At 37.6% G+C, this 19970-nt stretch overlaps 1 protein-coding gene across 1 annotated transcript in view; it reads right to left on the bottom strand.

Annotated features, from left to right (window-relative positions):
• The window catches only part of LOC121641363 (N-acetyllactosaminide alpha-1,3-galactosyltransferase-like), a 31219-nt gene extending 11834 nt beyond the window's left edge, over positions 1-19385 (bottom strand). Inside the window, exons 1-2 of the mRNA XM_041987455.1 lie at positions 19338-19385; positions 11962-12045 (exon numbers count right to left, since the gene is read on the bottom strand). Of these exons, the coding sequence (XP_041843389.1) occupies positions 11962-11966 (5 nt within the window). The 5' untranslated portion in view covers positions 11967-12045; positions 19338-19385. The remainder of the gene's footprint in view (positions 1-11961; positions 12046-19337) is intronic.
• Between the last annotated feature and the right edge of the window lie 585 nt (positions 19386-19970).

Below are 19970 nucleotides of genomic sequence, written 5' to 3'. Positions count from 1 at the left end.
AATTTAGACAATAACATGTACATAGTACAATGCGCTATCTTTCAGTAATCAGTAGTACTATATTTTAACAGACTGAAAACACATAAGGCTCTCATAAGGCTAAATAAGAAAGTAAAACAAAATCTTAATATTGCTAAAAAAAAAAAGCCAAGTAAAAGAGGCGTCCTCCACCACTGAGAACGGTTGGTCGTCAAGGCCGATTAACTGAATTATTTTTGTGGTTATTTGCTTGACTGTCACGCTCATACGGACGAGTGTTGGTAACTGTTGGCTGCGTTAGCTGCGCTCTGGCTGCACCAGCGTCTTCCTTTCATTCTGTGCAGTGAGCCTCGAAAATTCAGCGTACTCCGTCAAGTGTTTGTTCTTTAAATGCCGTATTAGATTCGTTTTATTGAAGGATTTTGACGTACTTCCCCCGCGAGGTACTTTTGCGTTGCACGTGTTGCAGGATGCAAACTTTACATCACTCTCACACACAGTGTAAAACTTCCACACGGCAGACATGTTTGCTTTGGATTTGCAACCGCGCGCATGCAAATTGTGGAGGAAAGCGGGAGCTATGACACTGCCCGCAGCGCTTCTGCAGGTTGCAGAGTATGAAATATAGGTGGTCAGATTTTGTGATCGGCAACAAAAGGCATTGATCGGCGAACACCGATCACATACTTTTTTACGGATATCGGCCGATAATGATCGGTGTCCGATCGATCGGAACACCACTAATATATATATATATATATATATATATATATATATATATATAGATATAGTGCTGGGCAACGATTAAATTTTTAAATCACGGTTAATTGCATTGTTACGCACAAAATGTCGCTTTGCTTTAAAAGAAGGCCTACAGCTATATAAAGAAAATGCAGTAAATTTTGGTTTACAAACACTACATCAGGGGTCTCCAACCTATACCTCTCTGGGCCTTCCACAATACCTCTAAATATGTGGCTAAAATATTTTTTTAAATCTATTTTTCTTGTCATTAGGTTGGAAACTATGGACTTTTTTTTTTTACTTTACATCATTTTAAACAAATATCTACATCCCTTGGGAGAAAGTCTGTCAATCCTCTTTTTATATAACTTTTATGTTTTCATTTATTTTAAAACCATAAAAATGTGGTTCTTTAAAAATAACAAATATCCTATGGTGGCTCTTCATTAAAGAATATCTATTAAGTTTCCTTTTTGAAAAGTCTTGTAACATTTGCCTCTCTAAAGGGGTTTTATTTAGCTGGCTGAGGGAAAAATGGCTCTTTGGACTGTAAAGGTTGCAGACCCCTGCACTAAACACATAAAAAGGTTTAGCAGCAGTTGTTTCTTTAAACGGCGACAGTTAAAATATTTCTTCATATATATTTATAAAATCAAATATTTATGACAAAAAAAGATGAAATATTCAGGATTTACTAACTAAAAGGTAAAAAGTCAGCAAGATGATATTAACTCTGTGAAGCTGCTTCCTTCTAAACACAGAAGGAACAATATGTGATGAATATCAGCATCAGGTGAACAGACAGAAAGCAGGATTAGAATCTCACAGCTTCTAGATGGTGAGGAGAGAGAAATATTCACAGTATGCACCATCCATGCACCTTCAGTGCTTCATTATCCAGATTTCTGGCCTATAAATTCTCTAACTTTGCATTCTTAGCTTGACTGTTTTGCTTAACCTCTTGCATCTGCACCCTCCATTGCTGGGAGTTTAGAGGTTAACATCTCGTTTCTGGGTGTAACGTCAGGTCTGTAAATGCAACTATAAACATGTGTGGTATCCAAAGAAAGTCCAGAATCTCAGCTAACAGTTCAGCAAAACCATTTCTATGACCACCAAACACAATTAAGACAACAATAATTAAAAGACCAGGTACACAAAGTCCGAAAACATATGTAAACACAGATGATGTCTCCCCGTGTCCACCCAACAGCATGAACATGGACAAACGACTCCTCTACTGTGAGCTCTATGGGCTCAATATTAAGTCATAAAGATTTTGCAGTAGTAAATGAGTGTTTGCAAATAATTTCAGAGTTTGCATCTGTAAATCAAACTTGTCACTCTGTAAAAACAATCTGCCTGAAACAATCAAGTTTGCAAATGTGCAGAAAAGGGTTTGCATGGCTTTAAAAAAGGTTTGCATTTGTGGAAAAAAAAAAAAAAGTTATTTTGCGAAAACCCTATTCACCAATGCAAAGCGCGATTAAATAAATTAACACTGTTAATTAATCATTGTGTTACCGCGCTAATCTGCCCAGCCCTTATATTAATATATATATATATATATATATATATATATATATATATTTATATATTATCTCTGCTAGCCTTCTTGTATTTCATTCCCTGCATGTTTCATTCATGAACAGTTTGTTTGTGCCACTATTACACCAACACTGCAAGTGCAATGATGCAGTGAAATCTCGCTCACACTAAACTTTGATGTGAAGTAGGTGGCCACAAAATATTGTCCCACATCTGCGAGTTTGAGACCCATGTTCTATAGTTCTATATTGGGACCTGTTTTCTTCCTCCTCTTTTCTAAACTTCCTGAAACTTGCTCCTAAGCACTTAGAAAAGTTGTTGATGTGTCATTATTAACTTCTACCTGAGATAAGCCCCACCATAACTTCCTTGCCACTCTCTCATAAAGCATGCTGGTGCTGTGTCAAGGACAGTTTCCCCTTCTGATGGTACTTTAAAATTTAACATTGAACAGCTTAGGTGAAAGTGAAAATGAAAATTGCAGATTGTCCAAATCACTTTTTTATCTATTAGGTGTTCCATCAATGTTCTCTGTATACCCAAATCCATATATTACAAGCTTTGAAATTAATTTTGATTAATCAAATTTTCAAGATTCCTGTGATAGACTGGTGACCTGTCCAAGGTGTACCCTGCTTCTCACCTGTTAAATGCTGGGAAAGGCTCCAGCTTACCCACGACCCTTAATGGACTAAGCGGTACAGAGAATGAGTAATCACATTTTCATCGAATATTAATATTTGCCCCAAAATAATTTTTTTTTAATCTAAATTTAGTAGACAACTGAATTAAATAATAGAAACAGACACTAATATTGTAAACTCAAGCTCTAGTAATGTCTGTAAAATGCATTTAATTGCATTTCAATTCAAAACAGTAGAAAAAAAAAACTGATATCCCCAGCTAAAACTGAACAAAGCTAAAGTTGGTAAAGTGATATTTTAAGTACTTTAACTGTTCTCTGATTATGAGTCCAGAACATGCTACAGTACATGCTTTTGTCCACACTCTTAAAAAGAACTATCAGCACTAGTTGGCGTTAATATGTTGTTATTGTTCTGTTTGTCTTAGCGTAATGGTTATGGGCATGTGAAAACCTCTAATTACTTTAAAAACTGCATTTGTTTACTACATTTTTTACCAATGGTGGTCGCAATTTTTTTTTTTTTACCTGCAGAACGCTTTTCAGGATGTAACGTAGAAGGGTTGTTGGTGAGACGAGGAGACGAAAAAAAAGCATCTAGAAAGACTATCTGTTCAATTTCATTTTAAAAAAGTAAAGATACCTAGAAAAAAAATACCACAATGCGCTGCTTTTGGCTGTTTTAATCAAGCTAAAGGCAAGAAAAGTGACGTAAGTTTTCATGTCTTTCCGAAAGACAAAAAGAGATGAGCTGAATGAGAAAAGGTCTGTGGACCGACACAGCTACCACAGGACCCACGGTTATGCTCTCAACACTTCTCTCTTGATGCATTTAAGTCATTTTTTTGGCCACAGCTGCTGAAGGAGCAAACGGGCTGGTGGTATTACAAAAGGCTTAAACCAAATGCTGTGCCGACTATTTTTCCCCACAAGCCGCCTAAACACGTAAGACAGACAAATGAAAAACGCAAGGAGAGAAGTCGGAGACAGGAGACGCTGGAATCTGTCCTGTTAAAATCCACACAGCCAGTTCCTTCTATCACACTCTCCGAGTTTGAAACATCGGACATGGCCCGGGACACACAGGAACCTGCCAGTCCGATTTCTCATGTATTCCAGTCATCTGTAAATGTCCAGTTTTCATCATCTATGACCGACGTTGCTACTCAAACAGATGACAGCACATCGGATGCAGCGGTTCAGTGGCCGGAAAACATCCTTCAGCCCATAACTATGGATCATGTGTATGCAGGTAAACAGGTGGACAAACAGGAGGAAGATTGTCACTCGGAGGATATGTTTCCGTCAGATGAGGAATCTAGTGAAGAGAACGAGTGCAGGCAATCTGATCCAGAGTATAGTGCAAGTTCATGTGAGTTTTCTCAAAACAGCCAGGAATCGCAAGCATCAACAGATACCTATGCAAAAGACAGAGTCTTTCTAGTCTTTGAGAAACAGCTACATCAGATGCTTACTTACTGTTTAAAGTGTGGCGCTTTGCTTGTCAAGGAAGATATCAAAGAGCTGCAAAACGAAGGCTCACAGTTAACATTAGAGCTCTCGTGTTTTAATGGCTGTAAATACAGATGGCAGTCTCAGCCTACTCTAGGGGGAACAAAAGGAGCAGGCAACCTTCTTCAGACAGCCTCAGTATTCTTCTGTGGGATCCACTTTGCAAAATTTGAATGATTTTGTCATAACATGAACCTCAAAACAATTAGTGAAGATACATATTCTATGCTAAGGAAGAAGTTTGTCTTTCCTGTTATTGAAAAGACATGGACCAAAGAACAGAGTGCATTAATAACCACCATAAAAGCACAAGAAGCTGAAGCAGTGCTCTGTGGAGATGGACAGTGTGATTCTCCTGACCATTTGGCCAAATACTGTACATACACCTTTTTAGATGTGCAGAGTCAAAAGGTAGTGGACTTCAAAATAATTAGCTGCAACCAAGTGTCTAGCTCCAACACAATGGAAGTGAAAGGCTTTCAGGAAGCTCTTAAAAGCATAGAGGAGAAAGGAGTGAAGGTGTCAACGATTTCTACTGACAGACATCCACAAATCATTACAGAAATGAGAGTCAGTAATCCAGAAAAATGCCATGAATTCGATCCCTGGCATGTGGCAAAAGGACTGTCCAAAAAACTGTCTGTGGCAGCCAAGAGGAAGGACTGTGAAGGCCTGGCAGAGTGGATTCCATCCATTATTAACCATTTCTGGTGGAGTGCACAAACAGTATTGAAGGAGAAGTGGGTGTCAATAATAGATTAAAAAAAATTGAGAGATTAATTATGATCTGTAATTAATTAATCTAATTAATCTCTTTTTTAATCTCACCTAAAAATGGCTGAGTAAAGCCCTCACCTTGAGATATTTTTATTAAATTCATGATTTTGGCAGATCGAAAGATTGATATAACAAAAAAGTGGCTTTATAAAGTCATTTATTGTTTCTATTAGACTTGAACAGATGCAGTTCTAGCAATTTCCATTTTGCTGTACTTAACATTAGTCCCAAGTGCTACCTGCAACCTTTAGTTTCAACCATATTACTGTTTTGTCAATCTCCAAATAACTAGAAAATGAAAATAAAACAAAACATCAGGTCCATATGAAAACAAGAACACTTTCTGACCAATACAAGTATTGAACACTGAATTTTTTTGCTTTCCTTCAGCTTCAGATAAAAACGAAAGACCCATTAATCACAGTGCTGTAAGTTAGCACATCGAAAATAACGTTGTTCATCATCCCAAATGAAAGTGCTGAAATACCATCAAGCCATCAATTCTAGTTGGCTACAGAAGACAAAGCAGCTATGCTGACCTCTTGCCTCTTATTTCTTCTTCAGCCAGTCGCTAAGACAGACTAGCATGGTCACATTTTCTGAGCGCAAGGCTGCCCTTTTCTTTTGCACTATGTGACCTGCAAGGCTAAACAGTCACTCACAAGGCACAGATGTTGCCGGGGAGGCCAGGTACTTGCTTGCCAGGACTGACAGCTTTTCATAGGCTCCTGAGTGAGCATACCACCACTGCAGGGGACAGTCATCAATGCTGATGCTGGGCTCTGTAGTGCTGCAGCTCTCCAGACTCCATTCCATCTTCTTCTGAATCAGAGTCAGACCCCAGCAAGAGAACGCTTCTCCTCTTCTTCTGAGCTGGTTCATCATCCTCTGTGAGGGGCTGGAGAGTTGCTGCTCTTCTGGTCTCTGCTGCTTGGAGCATGCTGTCCAGACTGGTCCAAACCTAAATGGATGGATGAATGGATAAATGAATGAATACTAAGTGCAGCAGGCTTATTTTATTTTTTTTTTTCATTTTTATTTTGTGAAGCACTTTGTGTTGCATTTCTCATGTGTGAAAAGTGCTATGTAAATAAAGTTTGATTATTCTTATGGTCTTTACCTGTTCCCTCTTTTCTCTTGAAAGACATTTCAAATCCTTAAAACGTGGATCCAGTGCTGTGGCCACCATGCCTCGTTTGCATCAGTTCGCCGTACTGCCAGTTCCCTCTGGAAGGCATTCTTGAACTTTATTATTGGTTGACTAATGTTTAGCTTTGGGTTCTAATGAAAAGTCCTAACATAAAAATGACAATTTAAACACACTTAAAAATTTCTCCATGCCTCATCCACCTCTGCACTGTCAATAATGACATCTGAGAACCCTGTGTAAATTTCACTTGGCTCAGGATAGACAAGTCAAATTTTATTCACTGCACATGATGGAATAACTCTTCTTCCCAGTCAGCCATGCATCCACCATGTAAACTGGTGATATGAGACGCATCTGTAAGAACTGAAGGCAGAAATATTGTACAGTTATGTTGTGAGAGCATAAATCAGTTATACCACATTATCTAAGATGGAGGCTGACTAAGGCAGCCCACAAAACATCTGTATTCAAACTGCCGCAAAGCTTTTGTGTGCCGTTATGTAGGGTATATCTGTTGATATAATTAATTCTAATCAACTTCGTAAAATTTTACTTTGTTTAGCTCATGTTGTTTAAAACTACAAACTTAAAAAAAAGTTGGTTTGGGTACTTACCACAAATAGCTGTGGACAGAAAGCACAGCTCTTTGCAGCAAATGGTCTCTTTCTGAGTTAGCATTGGCAAGCAGCTGGTGCACAAACACCAGCTGTTTTGTCCGACTGTCCTCTTCATCCGCTCGATTGTCCTCATTTTCAACAGTGTCCTGAGCGTTTTCAGCATCGCTGTTTTCAGGATCAACGCGTTCGGGTTCAAATTGTACACATTGGTACACATTGAGCCACTATGCCACTAGATGGACCCAAGAGACTGCTTACGACGACCAAAATACGTCACTTCCCAGAATGCATTGCGAATGTATACAACAATTGCGGTGTACGAGTAAAATGAATATTTCGAATATATTTAAAAACTAATCAATATTGAGTCTGGTAAAGATCACGTTTTTACAGCTGAAGCAAATGTTTATTTAATAAGATATATTCTTCCTCCTAGCCGGAGTTCTCTTTAATTAACAGGCATTAATATCTGATGGTAAGCCAGGGTGGGAACAGCCAGCAGCAACGTTGAGTCTGGTCATGGAGCAGAGGTGAACATCTCCTGCTCTGGCGCTGAAACTGCACAAGGACCGATGCTGTTAAGTGCTTAAGGAGGAGGGAGGGGCCTAAGCAGCACTGTTGCTCACTGAAAACAGTATATGTTGCGTGCTTTCAAGTCAGTCTCCAAAAGTTCCCAATATCACCAGAATAAGTCTGTAGATCTCATGTCATTTGCTTTTTAAAAAATGGAATTTACACATCTACTGTGTGCAATGCTTGTTTATATTATTTTATTTAACTTATCTTTTTTTTTTTTATTGCATTCTATTTTATACTTTTCTTGCACCTTATTGCCTCTATTTTACTTTATACCTGTATATATTATATCTTAGTGCTTATCCTGCTTTACTGTTGGTGTTGTATTGCTGCTGGTACCCAAATTTCCCTGAGGGTTCTCCAAAGGGATTAATAAAGTATTTTCTATTCTATTCTATCTAAAACTCGCTGATCATAACGCCCAAGCTCTAACATGTGCATCACTGTTATCAGTGTATGGGAAACCGTGCACTGACAAACGTTTCACGTTTTTAACGTGTACATTTTTTTGTAATTAATGAGTCGGAATTAGCGTGTTAAAGCTCCACCGTCAATACATATATATACAGGTGCTGGTCATATAATTAGAATATCACGAAGAAGTTGATTTATTTCAGTGATTCCATTCAAAAAGTGAAACTTGTATAATGTAGAGATTCATTCCTATCCGGCTGACATATTTAAAGTGTTTATTTCTTTTAATTATTCATGATACTTTAATTTTACACGAGTACCTGTGTGTGTGTGTGTATATACTGTATATACTGTATATATATATATATATATATATATATATATATATATATGTATTTATACACACGTGGACAAAATTGTTGGTACCTTTCGGTTAATGAAAGAAAAATTCAGGAGATTTGAAAGAAAATTATAGACAAGCATGTTAAAGGTAAAGGCTATAAAACCATCTCCAAGCAGCTTGATGTTCCTGTGACTACAGTTGCACATATTATTCCGAAATTTAAGATCCATGGGACTGTAGCCGACCTCCCTGGACGTAGCCGCAGAAGGAAAATTGATGACAAATCAAAGAGACGGATAATATGAATGGTAACAAAAGAGCCCAGAAAAACTTCTAGAGATTAAAGGTAAATTTCAAGCTCAAGGAACATCAGTGTCAGATCGCACCATCCGTCGTTTTTTTGAGCCAAAGTGGACTTAATGGGAGACGACCAAGGAGGACACCATTGTTGAAAACAAATCATGAAAAAGCCAGTTTGGAATTTGCCAAACTACATGTTGACAAACCACAAAGCTTCTGGGAGAATGTCCTATGGACAGATGAGACAAAAATGGAACTTTTTGCCAAGGAACATCAGCTCTATGTTTACAGATGGAAAATTGAAGCATATGAAGAAAAGCACACCGTCCCTACTGTGAAACATGGAGGAGGCTCTGTTATGTTCTGGGGCTGCTTTGCTGCATCTGGCACAGGGTGTCTCGAATCTGTGCAGGGTACAGTAAAATCTCAAGACTATCAAGGAATTCTAGAGAGAAATGTGCTGGCCAGTGTCAGAAAGCTTGGTCTCAGTTGCAGGTCATGTGTCTAGCAACAGGACAATGACCTAAAACACAGCTAAACACCCAAGAATGGCTAAGAGGAAAACATTGGACTATTCTAAATTGGCCTTCTATGAGCTCTGACCTAAATCCTATTGAGCATCTTTGGGAGGAGCTGAAACATGCCGTCTGGAAAAGGCTCCCTTCAAACCTGAGACAACTGGAGCAGTTTGCTTATGAGGAGTGACCAAAATACCTGCTGAGAGATGCAGAAGTCTCATTGACAGTTACAGGAATCGTTTGATTGCAGTGATTGTCTCAAAAGGTTGTGCAACATAATATTAAGTTAAGGGTACCATCATTTTTGTCCAGGCCTATTGCATGAGTTTATTTTTTTAAATAATTCTGTTGAAGCATGGTTGAAAAGCAATGTCTGACTTTCATTGGTTAATATATATATATATATATTTATTAATGGCGGGACTATATTAATGACAGGCTTTGCAATTATTTATCTTAAATAATCAAATTTTAATTGCATAACAATATTTACCAGTGTTTGTCTACAGATTCCTGTGCTATTGCGTCACTGTTATCAGTGTACAGGAAACCGTGTACTAACAAAAGTTCAATGTCTTTAACGTGTTATTTTTTTTTTTTTTTTACCCTGTCCTGTCCAGCATCCTAACATACAGAGCGGTGGTCCGTGCGCCATATTTTGCTTGACAGATTTGCTCTACCAAGGGAAACATGTTATGTACATGGCTGCCCTTGATATTTTTATTGTTTTTATTGTAATCTTATTTTCTTTAGTCTTTATATGTCAGTGCCAATCCCGACAGGGAGATAGAAGAAGAGTGAAGAAAAAAAAATGGAGAAAAGGACAGGATTCAAATGTGTAAATAAGAGTTGTCTAGGTTGCCTAAAACACACCACAAAAAAAAAAAAAAAAAAAAAAAACATTATAAACTACCACTGTACATGTTACATAAAGAAAGTAGCATAATGATGATATGAAAAAGTACATTAGTCATCAAACATACCTGCAGAGAAACGTACCAACACACAAACACTAGCAACATCTAGTCAGAAGCAGATGGAGAGACGAGCACGTTTGTGAGCATGAGCGTGTGAACATGCGTGTGTGGCCATGCAACATGGGAGAAATGTGTGCTTGCAAGGGGGCCGTGATCACGCCGCACCCCGAAGCACCAGCGGGGGATGAGGGAAGCCCGAGGCCCCAAAGCCCCAGCAGGTCCACCGACCACCAAGCCCAGGACAGCCAAAGCAGGCAGAGCAGTGGCCCACTCAGACCAGAGCAGAGGGGCCCCCAGACCGGAGCCCCCCAGCACGATGGGGCAGGGGCACCGGGCAGTACAGGGCGACGGTGAGCAGGCCCAGCAGGCGCCGGGCGCAGGCACCCCACAGGTCCAAGGGTCACCCATTCCCCCAGCATAGCCCCGCCCAGGAACCCGATGGTTCCGACCGCCCCAGCCAAAACCACAGCTTGGGCCAAACCCATCGACTCCACCTGCCCAACAGAGCCCTATGTGTGGTGTGTATGATGTGGGGTGGCGGGGGAGAGAGGGGCTCGGGGAGGGCCACAGTCGGGACGTTGATAAGACATATATCCAAATTTTTTTTAGTCCAAAATCTTCCATATATTGTTTAACAGTGTTTGTGGATTGCCAGTTTCAATGATTTACAGTGTTACTAAATTTATCAGCTGAGCCCAGAACCATGTTAAAATCCCCTTCTGCGATTAGTGTGCTATCTGCGTGTTCAGAAAGTGATGTGATAAAAGAGTGAAAGAAGGAGGGATCATCAACATTTGGGCCATATAAACTTAGCTAAGCATAACTTCATATTTTGAATTGATAATTTTACTATGATGAATCTCCCTTCTGGATCTGTGATTACGTTGATTTCTATATATATACTATGCATATTCTTTGTATGGTCTATGTATATATATATATATATATATATGTGTGTGTGTGTGTGTGTTAAAGTAAGCAGATGTGTTGACATCTTAAAGTTCCTTCCTTAGACTTGAGTAATGACTTGAAGTCTTGCCTGCTCTGCAGAAAACAGGATGTGGCTGTCACTGAATGCTGTGTTTTTTCCTTTCAGACTTGCTTACGCTACTGATTCATGTGATCTACGTAATCTCCTCAATAAAGAGGCTGCGTGGGGGTTGCATCTTCGGAGTTGACACCAGACACTCTCTGAGTGCTGAACCACTGTCTCTCCCCATCGTGATGTTGCTGACTTCACTCTGAGTTCTTTGTGTCTTATTTTATGATAGAAAAATACCCATCAATATACATATATATATATATATATATATATATATATATATATATATATATATATATATAGAGAGAGAGAGAGAGAGAGAGAGAGAGAGAGAGAGAGAGAGTGGAACTATAATAATAAGCTTTGTAATTATTTAATCTTAAATAATTGCATTTTAATTGCATAACAATATTTGCCAGTGTTTGTCTACAGGTTCCTGTGCTATTGTGTTTGTCCTTCAAAATGTCAGCTTGTCAGCTTGACTCCCGCTGAACATGTATTTCTTTAGAAACTGGGTTTTCAGTGCCTCTGTGACTATTGTAAATAGTTTATAAATAGCACATAACACATTGGGTTGTCAGTCCTCTGACTTAAATTTGGATGCTGGGAAGGAAAAACCTTTTGTTACACTCAAATGCCTCATTTGGCTGAGGGAGATTCTTTATTCTTCTTTTTTATTATTGCTTGTAGAACAAGAATCAAACGTCGGTATAGAAGCATAATAATAATTTGGATTTGGGTAGAGCCTGTTTTATGGTCATTGGTTCGGAATCCCCAACTCACCCTCCCAACCACCCTTGAAAAAGAGCAACACAATGTACCTCATGGCTGTGAGATCTTTTCAGTGTCCTAGCAAACGATCCTCTAAGGTGAAGGCACACAGTTGTCGACTAGTAGAACTGCACCTTTAATGAAACAAAACAAATAGGTTTACATGCAAATTAAACAGGTGTTTCCAAATGACTAAGGTAGATAGATAAGACACATACCCGCATACACAAACACACACATGCACACACCAACACAGCCTGGTATGTTGAGGGGTCTGTGCACAAAGTGCAGCCAGTTGTCGGAAATCAATAGCCGATTGGACCAAAACATTTTCATTGTGGTGGGCTTCTTCACTTTGTCAGGCTTATTGATTGTTTGGTCTGTTTTGTTTTTTTTTTTCTACTAAAAAGACTTGTTGAAACACAATGCGCAATATACTTGTGTGAACAATGATAGCCATCATTTCACTCGCATTTAGCTTTTTTTTATTTATTTATTTTTTTACTTTATTGAAACACAAGTAATACAGCGGTATGGCATTCAGGTGAACCTAGCCTTGGCCCACTGATGACATTCCAGTTTGTGACTAGAAGCACTATGTTTTAATCTCTGATTACAATCAGGTTTTCAGGTTTTCAGACAACTTCTTTTTTCAGCATGAATGTGCTGGTTGGTCCAAAATTAGTTCTGGGAACTGGCCAGTGTGAAAGGGCTATCACAGGTACATATACATTAGAGTGACCAAACATCGTCTTTTACCTGGATATGTTCTCTATTTGAGCATCAAAAATCAGATCAGAAATTCAAAATTATCTGGGATTTTGCTGGGATAAAATCCTGGATGATATGGAAGCGTTTAACTGCCACAGCCATGAAATAAAAACTGGAGCAGTATCTCGTTATAACGAGAAACTTTCTCGTTATAACGTAAAAAGTATCTCGTTACAACGAGAATATTTCTCGTTATAACGAGGAAGGTTATCTCGTTATAACGTGATAGGTTTAAAGTCACATTCTTGCGGGATATTTGATTCTCGCCTCTTGAAGAGATGGAGTAAGAAGATGGAGCCGGACGCGGAGCCGCTTTATGCCTTTTTAAGAAGGAGGAATCTGTTGGAGGAACGTATTTTCACACTGAGGCATGACAGAGTAAGTCACACTTATGAAGCACTTGGCCTACATGAATTTAGTAGTGATTTAACACAGTCCTTTGTTAATATTCAAATGAAAATGCCCTTTGATTTCATGCTAGGAAGCCTAACATATTGATAACATATACTTTTGTCCTACACAATGACTGGTTATGCTAGAGTTAGGTTTATTTTAGGACTTTATGATATTAATTATGAATTAATTACAAAAAATTTATCCGTTAGTAAAAACACATTTCTTATTGCAAACAGTATTATATACTATACAAATACTATATGCAGTTCACGTTCCAAACAACGTGGAACGGTTGTCAGTGCAAGACCCGTACGATTACAGCAACGCACACGTCAGAGCTTGGCCACTGTTTCAGACCCTTCTATCGTTTCTATTTTTAAAATAAACAAATTTAGAGACTTTTTTTTGGGTGATATTGGAACCTTTTGGAGACTGACGTGAAAGCATGTATGTTTACACTTCTGCCGTACTGACTCAGGCCTCTAAAAGCACTCAGCCTCGGTCCTTAAATGCAATTAAATGCATTTTTTAAAGACATTACTAGAGCTTGAGTTTACAGTATTAATGTTTGTGTCTATTATTTGATTCGTCGTCTACTTCATTCTATTTAAATAAAAAAAAGTTGCTTTTTGGGGCAAATATTGTTATGTGATTTAAAAATAGATTTATTAATTACAAAGTCTCTAATTAATCAGGTTATTTTTTTAATCAAGTCCCACCCCTAGTTTATTTAAATTTTATTTTATGTCAACACTAAGAAACCAGTACCAAACTTTATGTTAGTATTCACAAGTGAATGAAAACTGTTTATATCAGCTCTATCTTAACATAATAAACTATTTTAATGACTGATATGCATTAACATCTGTAAAACCCAAAACTGACCTTCTCGGAACTGATGACCAAAGGCATATATGTGGAATAACATGCTGGCCATGAGAAAGACCAGAAAGGTTGAGTTAGGATGGATACATGGGGGAAAATAGCAACGCAAGAAAAATGGAGGTGGAACAAGAACAGTTGATTTGCCAAAGGAAGCAAAAAAAGCTGACATTTTAAGTGTTGCAAAAAAAACTATTTTTTTCAAATGGAAGTTCTAAAGAGGGAAAACTGGAGGATTTCACTTTTGATATTTTAGATTATCAAGAGGATGCAGTATTAGATGAAGACATGACAGTTGGAGAACTATATTCTTTGCTCAAAATGGGAATGTTAAGATTTTATCTTTGCACAAGGGAACGGAAGGAATCGAGAATCACAGAAATCATCAATATTCCAGACAAAGACAGAGAAAAATGAACCAGAAGATGAAAACAATATCTCACATTCATCTAACTCCTCTGAGGTCATGATAGGTCCTCACACTGGTGAACCTCTGGCATGGCAACTGGATGACACCCTACCCATTTTATCAAGTGATGAAGGGGAGTTTGTGAGTTTTAATCTGCCATCAACTCACCTGAACTTAGTGAGTTCTGTCAACCAGTCTATCTCAAACACCTCTGTGCCATCAACATCTGCTTCCACTGAGCTGCCTACATCTGCTATTGCACTCCCAACATCTTCTGTGTCCATTTTGACAAGTTATGAAGGAGATTCTGTGATTCTTAATATTCCTTCATCTGCCCTTAACCTGGCCAGTCCAAATAATCAGTCTCTCGCAACCAACACTGTGCCGTCTACATCGAGTGTCACTGAGCAGTGCGCATCCACCTCTGGGCTGCACACACCTGGTGTGAGTTCTTCATATAGTAAAGCACACAGTAACACTGAGTTGTCAGGAAATGGCATTGTTAATGTAAACATTAAACTTTACAGGACAAAGCTTATGGATGAACTGATAACACAGATCAAAGATCCCAACCTTCTCACCTGCCCTTTGAAATATAGTTTTATCGATGAAATAGGAGCAGATGCAGATGCAGTCTCTAGAGGTGTCTATTCTGCTTTCTGAACAGAGTTTTTGACTGTGCGGCTGAAGGGCAAGATATGAGAGTTCCATCACTTTCCCCAAAATGGCAGGAGGAAGAATGGAAAGCAGTTGGACGAATCCTTGTCAAGGGTTTTCAGGATCATGACTATTTCCCTAGCCGCCTTGCACCAGCTTTCACAGTAGCACTTGTTTTTGGGGAGCACTTGGTGTCATCTGACTTACTATTTGAGTCCCTCCTCTTGTACATCAGTCCAGAGGAGAGGGATCTTGTGAACAAGGCTTTGCTGGAGGAACTTTTTGGTAAAGAGCATGAGGAGCTGCTTGATTTGCTGGATCTTATGGGTGCTAAATCTATCCCAACAAGAGAAAGCTTGAAAACTATGTTTTTAATGTTGCCCATAAGTTTATCATTCAACAGCAAAAATATGCCTTGATAAAATGTCAGAAGTTGCAAGAATAATGTTTGCACATGCCTTCAAGAGCCGACACAATATTCAAGAAATGTATGAAAACATGAAACCTACAGCAAGAAAGGTTCAGAAGTTATTGGAAGCTAGTCCTGCTACGCAAGCTTACAGCAGTACATCTAAGGGCTGGATCAAGCAGGTCTCAGAAAGTTTCTGCGATTCACAACTGGCTCCGATGTGCTTTGTATTAATAGAATTGAAGTTCTCTTCACATCTTTAGATGGAGTAGCACGACAGCCAGTGGCGCATACGTGCGGTCCAGTCATGGAGCTACCTTGGACATACTTGTCCTTCCCAGAGCTGCGTGTGGAGCTCAACAATATATTGAGCAGCAACAGCTGCTATGTCATGAACATTGCATCAGAATGCACATAAAGTTCCAGGTAAAATCTTTTTCAGAAATGGAAGAAATGTGCACTGAGGAATCTAAAATGTTTTGGTGTACAGATATTATTACTTTGTAACATATTTCAGAAGAAAACTTTGTATTTGATTTGTAAAAATAAAGATGGCAATATCAGGAACATGTACAAAGGCAGTGTGCCACTAAAACTAATGTCAGTTTGCATTTATTGCTGTCAAAAAACAAATTGTTATCGAGAAAGAAGACTGGCTAAAAGAATACTATAACAACATTGCGAAAGACAATTATAGAAGTTAACATTAATACAGTAGATATAAAGCTTTTCAAAGTTGAGCAGTTTAGGTTTGATGTATGTGTCTACATTTTCACATAGCATTTTTTATTTATACTCCTTTCTGATTTGATATGCATTAAGCACAATGATGTCCTGGTTCACAACAAAAATACTCATTTTTGTACTTGTTTTTTATGTATGTGAAATGATTTTCTCATGTTCACATTTGAGATTTGTGTTTTCACTTGATAAACATATCTGCGTCACGTTCTATGGTTAGTTTTCTTATTGAAGGAGAGAAAAAGATCCTAAAAGGATCTCTCAGAGCACTTGTTAAATGCACTTTTGTTTACTATGTAAAGTACCTTTTGTAATGATCCTGATTGTTTAAAAATTCTCATGAAAAAACAAAATGGTTGGGCTTATCACCAAGAATACTTTATTTTGTAATGATTGTTCATTAAAAGAATTACATGTTGAACATAATCAGTGATACCTTTATTTTTCAACTCATTTTACCATATCCAAATCAGAATTATACTTTTATAACTGATGTCAGTGCTCAGTTATGCAGAGAACTATGAGGAGAGTTTTGTTATTAGACATAATGAAAAGTATGTATTTACAGAGCAGTGGTGTGGTTTATAAATTGGATCTGAAATAAACAGGTTATGTACTATATGGTAAATTTATACAATGCAAAAGTGAAATTCAGATATTTTACTCCAATTTGTAGACTTAAATTGGTGTTATTTAGAATTTGCATTTCTAAATATGATACAAATTTCAGGAAAAATGGCGTAAACCTTGGTTTGGTCTTATGTTACTTCCTCCTTTGTCTAGGGGTCGACTTTTTGTCGACTTGTCCAAAAATAAACAGATTGCGAGAATGTGACTTTAAACCTATCACGTTGTAACGAGATAACCTTTCTCATTTAAACGAGATAAAAATCTCATTATAACAAGAAATATTCTCATTATAACGAGATATGATTTTCGTTATAATGAGAAAGTTTCTCGTTATAATGTGATAACTGCTTCAATTTTTATTTCATGACTGTGGCAGTTAAATGCTTCCGCAGGATGATAAAATTTCACATAAAATATACTTTATAGATTCAATTATATGTTAACACTGGACTTGCATTGATTTGCATTCTCTCCCAGCCGTTGTCATACCTACTGAACAACAGACAGGAAAAGGGGAGGACTCAGGCTACTGAGCGGCCTGTAAGGTATTAATGCAACTATACCCAGAAGAAAAGAAAATGACAAAAGAGATCTAAAAAATGTTTCATTCATTTCTCCTAGACTAAAGTGAGAGTAATCTATGAAACAAAAATGAGTTACTGACATGTTTCTCCACTTTTTCATTTTGCTGTGAAAGATCCTGAAAGGTTCAAATTAGTCAAAATCTCAGAAAGCTCTTAAATAATTGTCAGATTTCCATAACTTTTGCACCTCTTTTTGAAGAGAATCTCATAGAAATCAGAGTTCTTCTTATTAACTATTCTACTTTCCAAGCTCTGTTAAACTTGACTCATGAAGCTCATGGTGAGCTTAGTCAGAGCAAATGAAAAGTTATTCAGAAATACTCACTTTTTTCTCCCCAAGATACTTGTTTGTTTTTCTGAATCTAATTTTATTTTTATCTCAACAAATATTAACAAATACATCTGTCTAAATTTATTGTTACACCATTGGTATGTAACCGTGGGACTGATTTTCAAATGATAAAAGACTAATTAAAATAAGTGAGTAATTAACTGTAAGGCGTGATGTACCTCTTCAATGAGAACTGTTAACTAATTAGTGGTAGGTGTATAGCTCAAAATATAAGTTGGTATTGATATTGACTGATACCAGTGTAATGAGGATGATACTTTAGTTTCAGCATCTCTCCTCTATGTGCTGCTGTGGTTTCATCTAGTAGGCGACCAGGCTGTCTATGTAAATATTGCTGTAAACGCAGTGCAGCACAAGTACACTTTGTTTTGCCTCCTTCCTTGTTTTTTGATTTTGTACCATTAAATGACTCAGCAGCATCAGACAAGCAGGCTCAATGAGTCCGACCTGGTTAGCAGCACACACACATTATTTATTTTAATCTTTACCTCAATAGAAAGTATTCTCCTATTGATAGTTAATAGCTCGCTGGCATCAGGCATTTTTCCCAAGTCACTAAAGATAGCTGCTATTAAGCCACTCCTAAAGAAAAGGACTCTAGATGCCTCTATAATGAACAACTATAGACCTGTCTCTAACCTCTCTTTTATTTCCAAGATTATTGAAAAAGTTGTATTTCACCAGCTTAATGACTTTTTAAATGAAAGTGGAAATCTTGATAAATTTCAGTCTGGCTTCCGACCTCATCACAGCACTGAAACAGCTCTGGTCAAAGTGTTGACATTAGGTTGAATACCGATTCTTGCCTTTATTTTAATAGGTATGTTCCCTATAAGTTTACGAGATCCCATTTTCCAGGGAGCCCTGGCCAAGGCAGCAGAAGTCCAAATAGACAGTAAAAAGTAAAACAACCATACAAAAACATACAATTTAAAACATATAAAATTTGATAATAATAATAATAATAATAATACATTTTATTTGTTGGCGCCTTTCTAGACACTCAAGGTCACCTTCCAGGATAAAACACAAGAATAAAACAAATCAATAAATACATTCATAAATTAAAAAGGATTCATAAAACAATAATAAAAGCAGTGTGAAATATTACAGTGAGTATGCCAGTTTGAACAGGTGTGTTTTGATGTCTTACATTTGAGTTTGTGGAGGTTTGTGTTTTTAATATTTAAAAGTTGTTTTCTATAATATAAAGCATTTTGCACTGCTTTCTTTAAATGTAAAATGCCATTTAAATAAAGTTTGATTTTATTTGTGATACTAGTGTCTTTTTTAGTATACAAAAGCTTGCAGTATCACACACCACTATAACTAAGCATTAGGTAATGAGGAAGTTAGGATTGTTCCGTATGAGTTTTCACTTGATTTAAGCAATACAAAAAGCATAATCAGAGATTATTCAGCAGTTAATTCACACTTAAATAATAACTGACCAAGTAACTGTTTAGTAATTATTAATTCATAAAAACCTTATGAGAAATGCAAAGATTATTTAATAGTTAATGAACAATTAAACCAATTTGTTCAATAGTTACTGCTCAAGTGTTATCTTTGGCAAATAATTACAGATGACTTACCAGTAAGGAGACTTTCGCAAAGACCTGTTAACCTGTTAGAGTTCAAAGTGCCTGAAGAAAGGAAAAGTTGTGAGAGCTCTGTCAGGGACAGGGAAATGGATGGGTCCTCCTCCTAATCTGCAAAAGCAGAAGTTACAGTAAGTCAGTCCAGTTAACACCTGTCCTGTCATCCTCTGAAACAGTACGACAACACTGTTGGAGTCAGTTTGTGTTAGGAAAATTCATCCCAACACTAAGCATTGCTAAACTAAACCTTTAACACAAGAAAGACTCAGAGCATTACTCAATGTATACAATTTTACTTTGGAAAGGAGTATACCCACCACACAGGGTATGATATCCCTTCAAAGTATCTACACACGCAATGCTAACTGTGCTATAAAGGAATTTGGACACTCTCCATTATGATTTAAATACTCATTAGAAGGCATGGGATGCACCATGACAGTGGCCATGTTTTTTCAGGATCAGTTGGTTGGATATGATTTGCTCCATGGATTTAAGTTGATATGTATGAAATGACTCAGATACCAAAGTTTGGTATCTTTCCGATACCAAGTAAATCCAGGGCATGTATCGTCAATAATGATATCGATGTCAATACTGATATCGATACCTTTACTTTTTGCTTAA

Source organism: Melanotaenia boesemani, chromosome 1 (genome assembly GCF_017639745.1).
Source record: "Melanotaenia boesemani isolate fMelBoe1 chromosome 1, fMelBoe1.pri, whole genome shotgun sequence".
In the NCBI taxonomy this organism is placed as follows: Eukaryota; Metazoa; Chordata; class Actinopteri; order Atheriniformes; family Melanotaeniidae; genus Melanotaenia; species Melanotaenia boesemani.
Note: the sequence above shows the minus strand (reverse complement) of the source record. Positions and strands in the feature narration are given on the sequence as shown.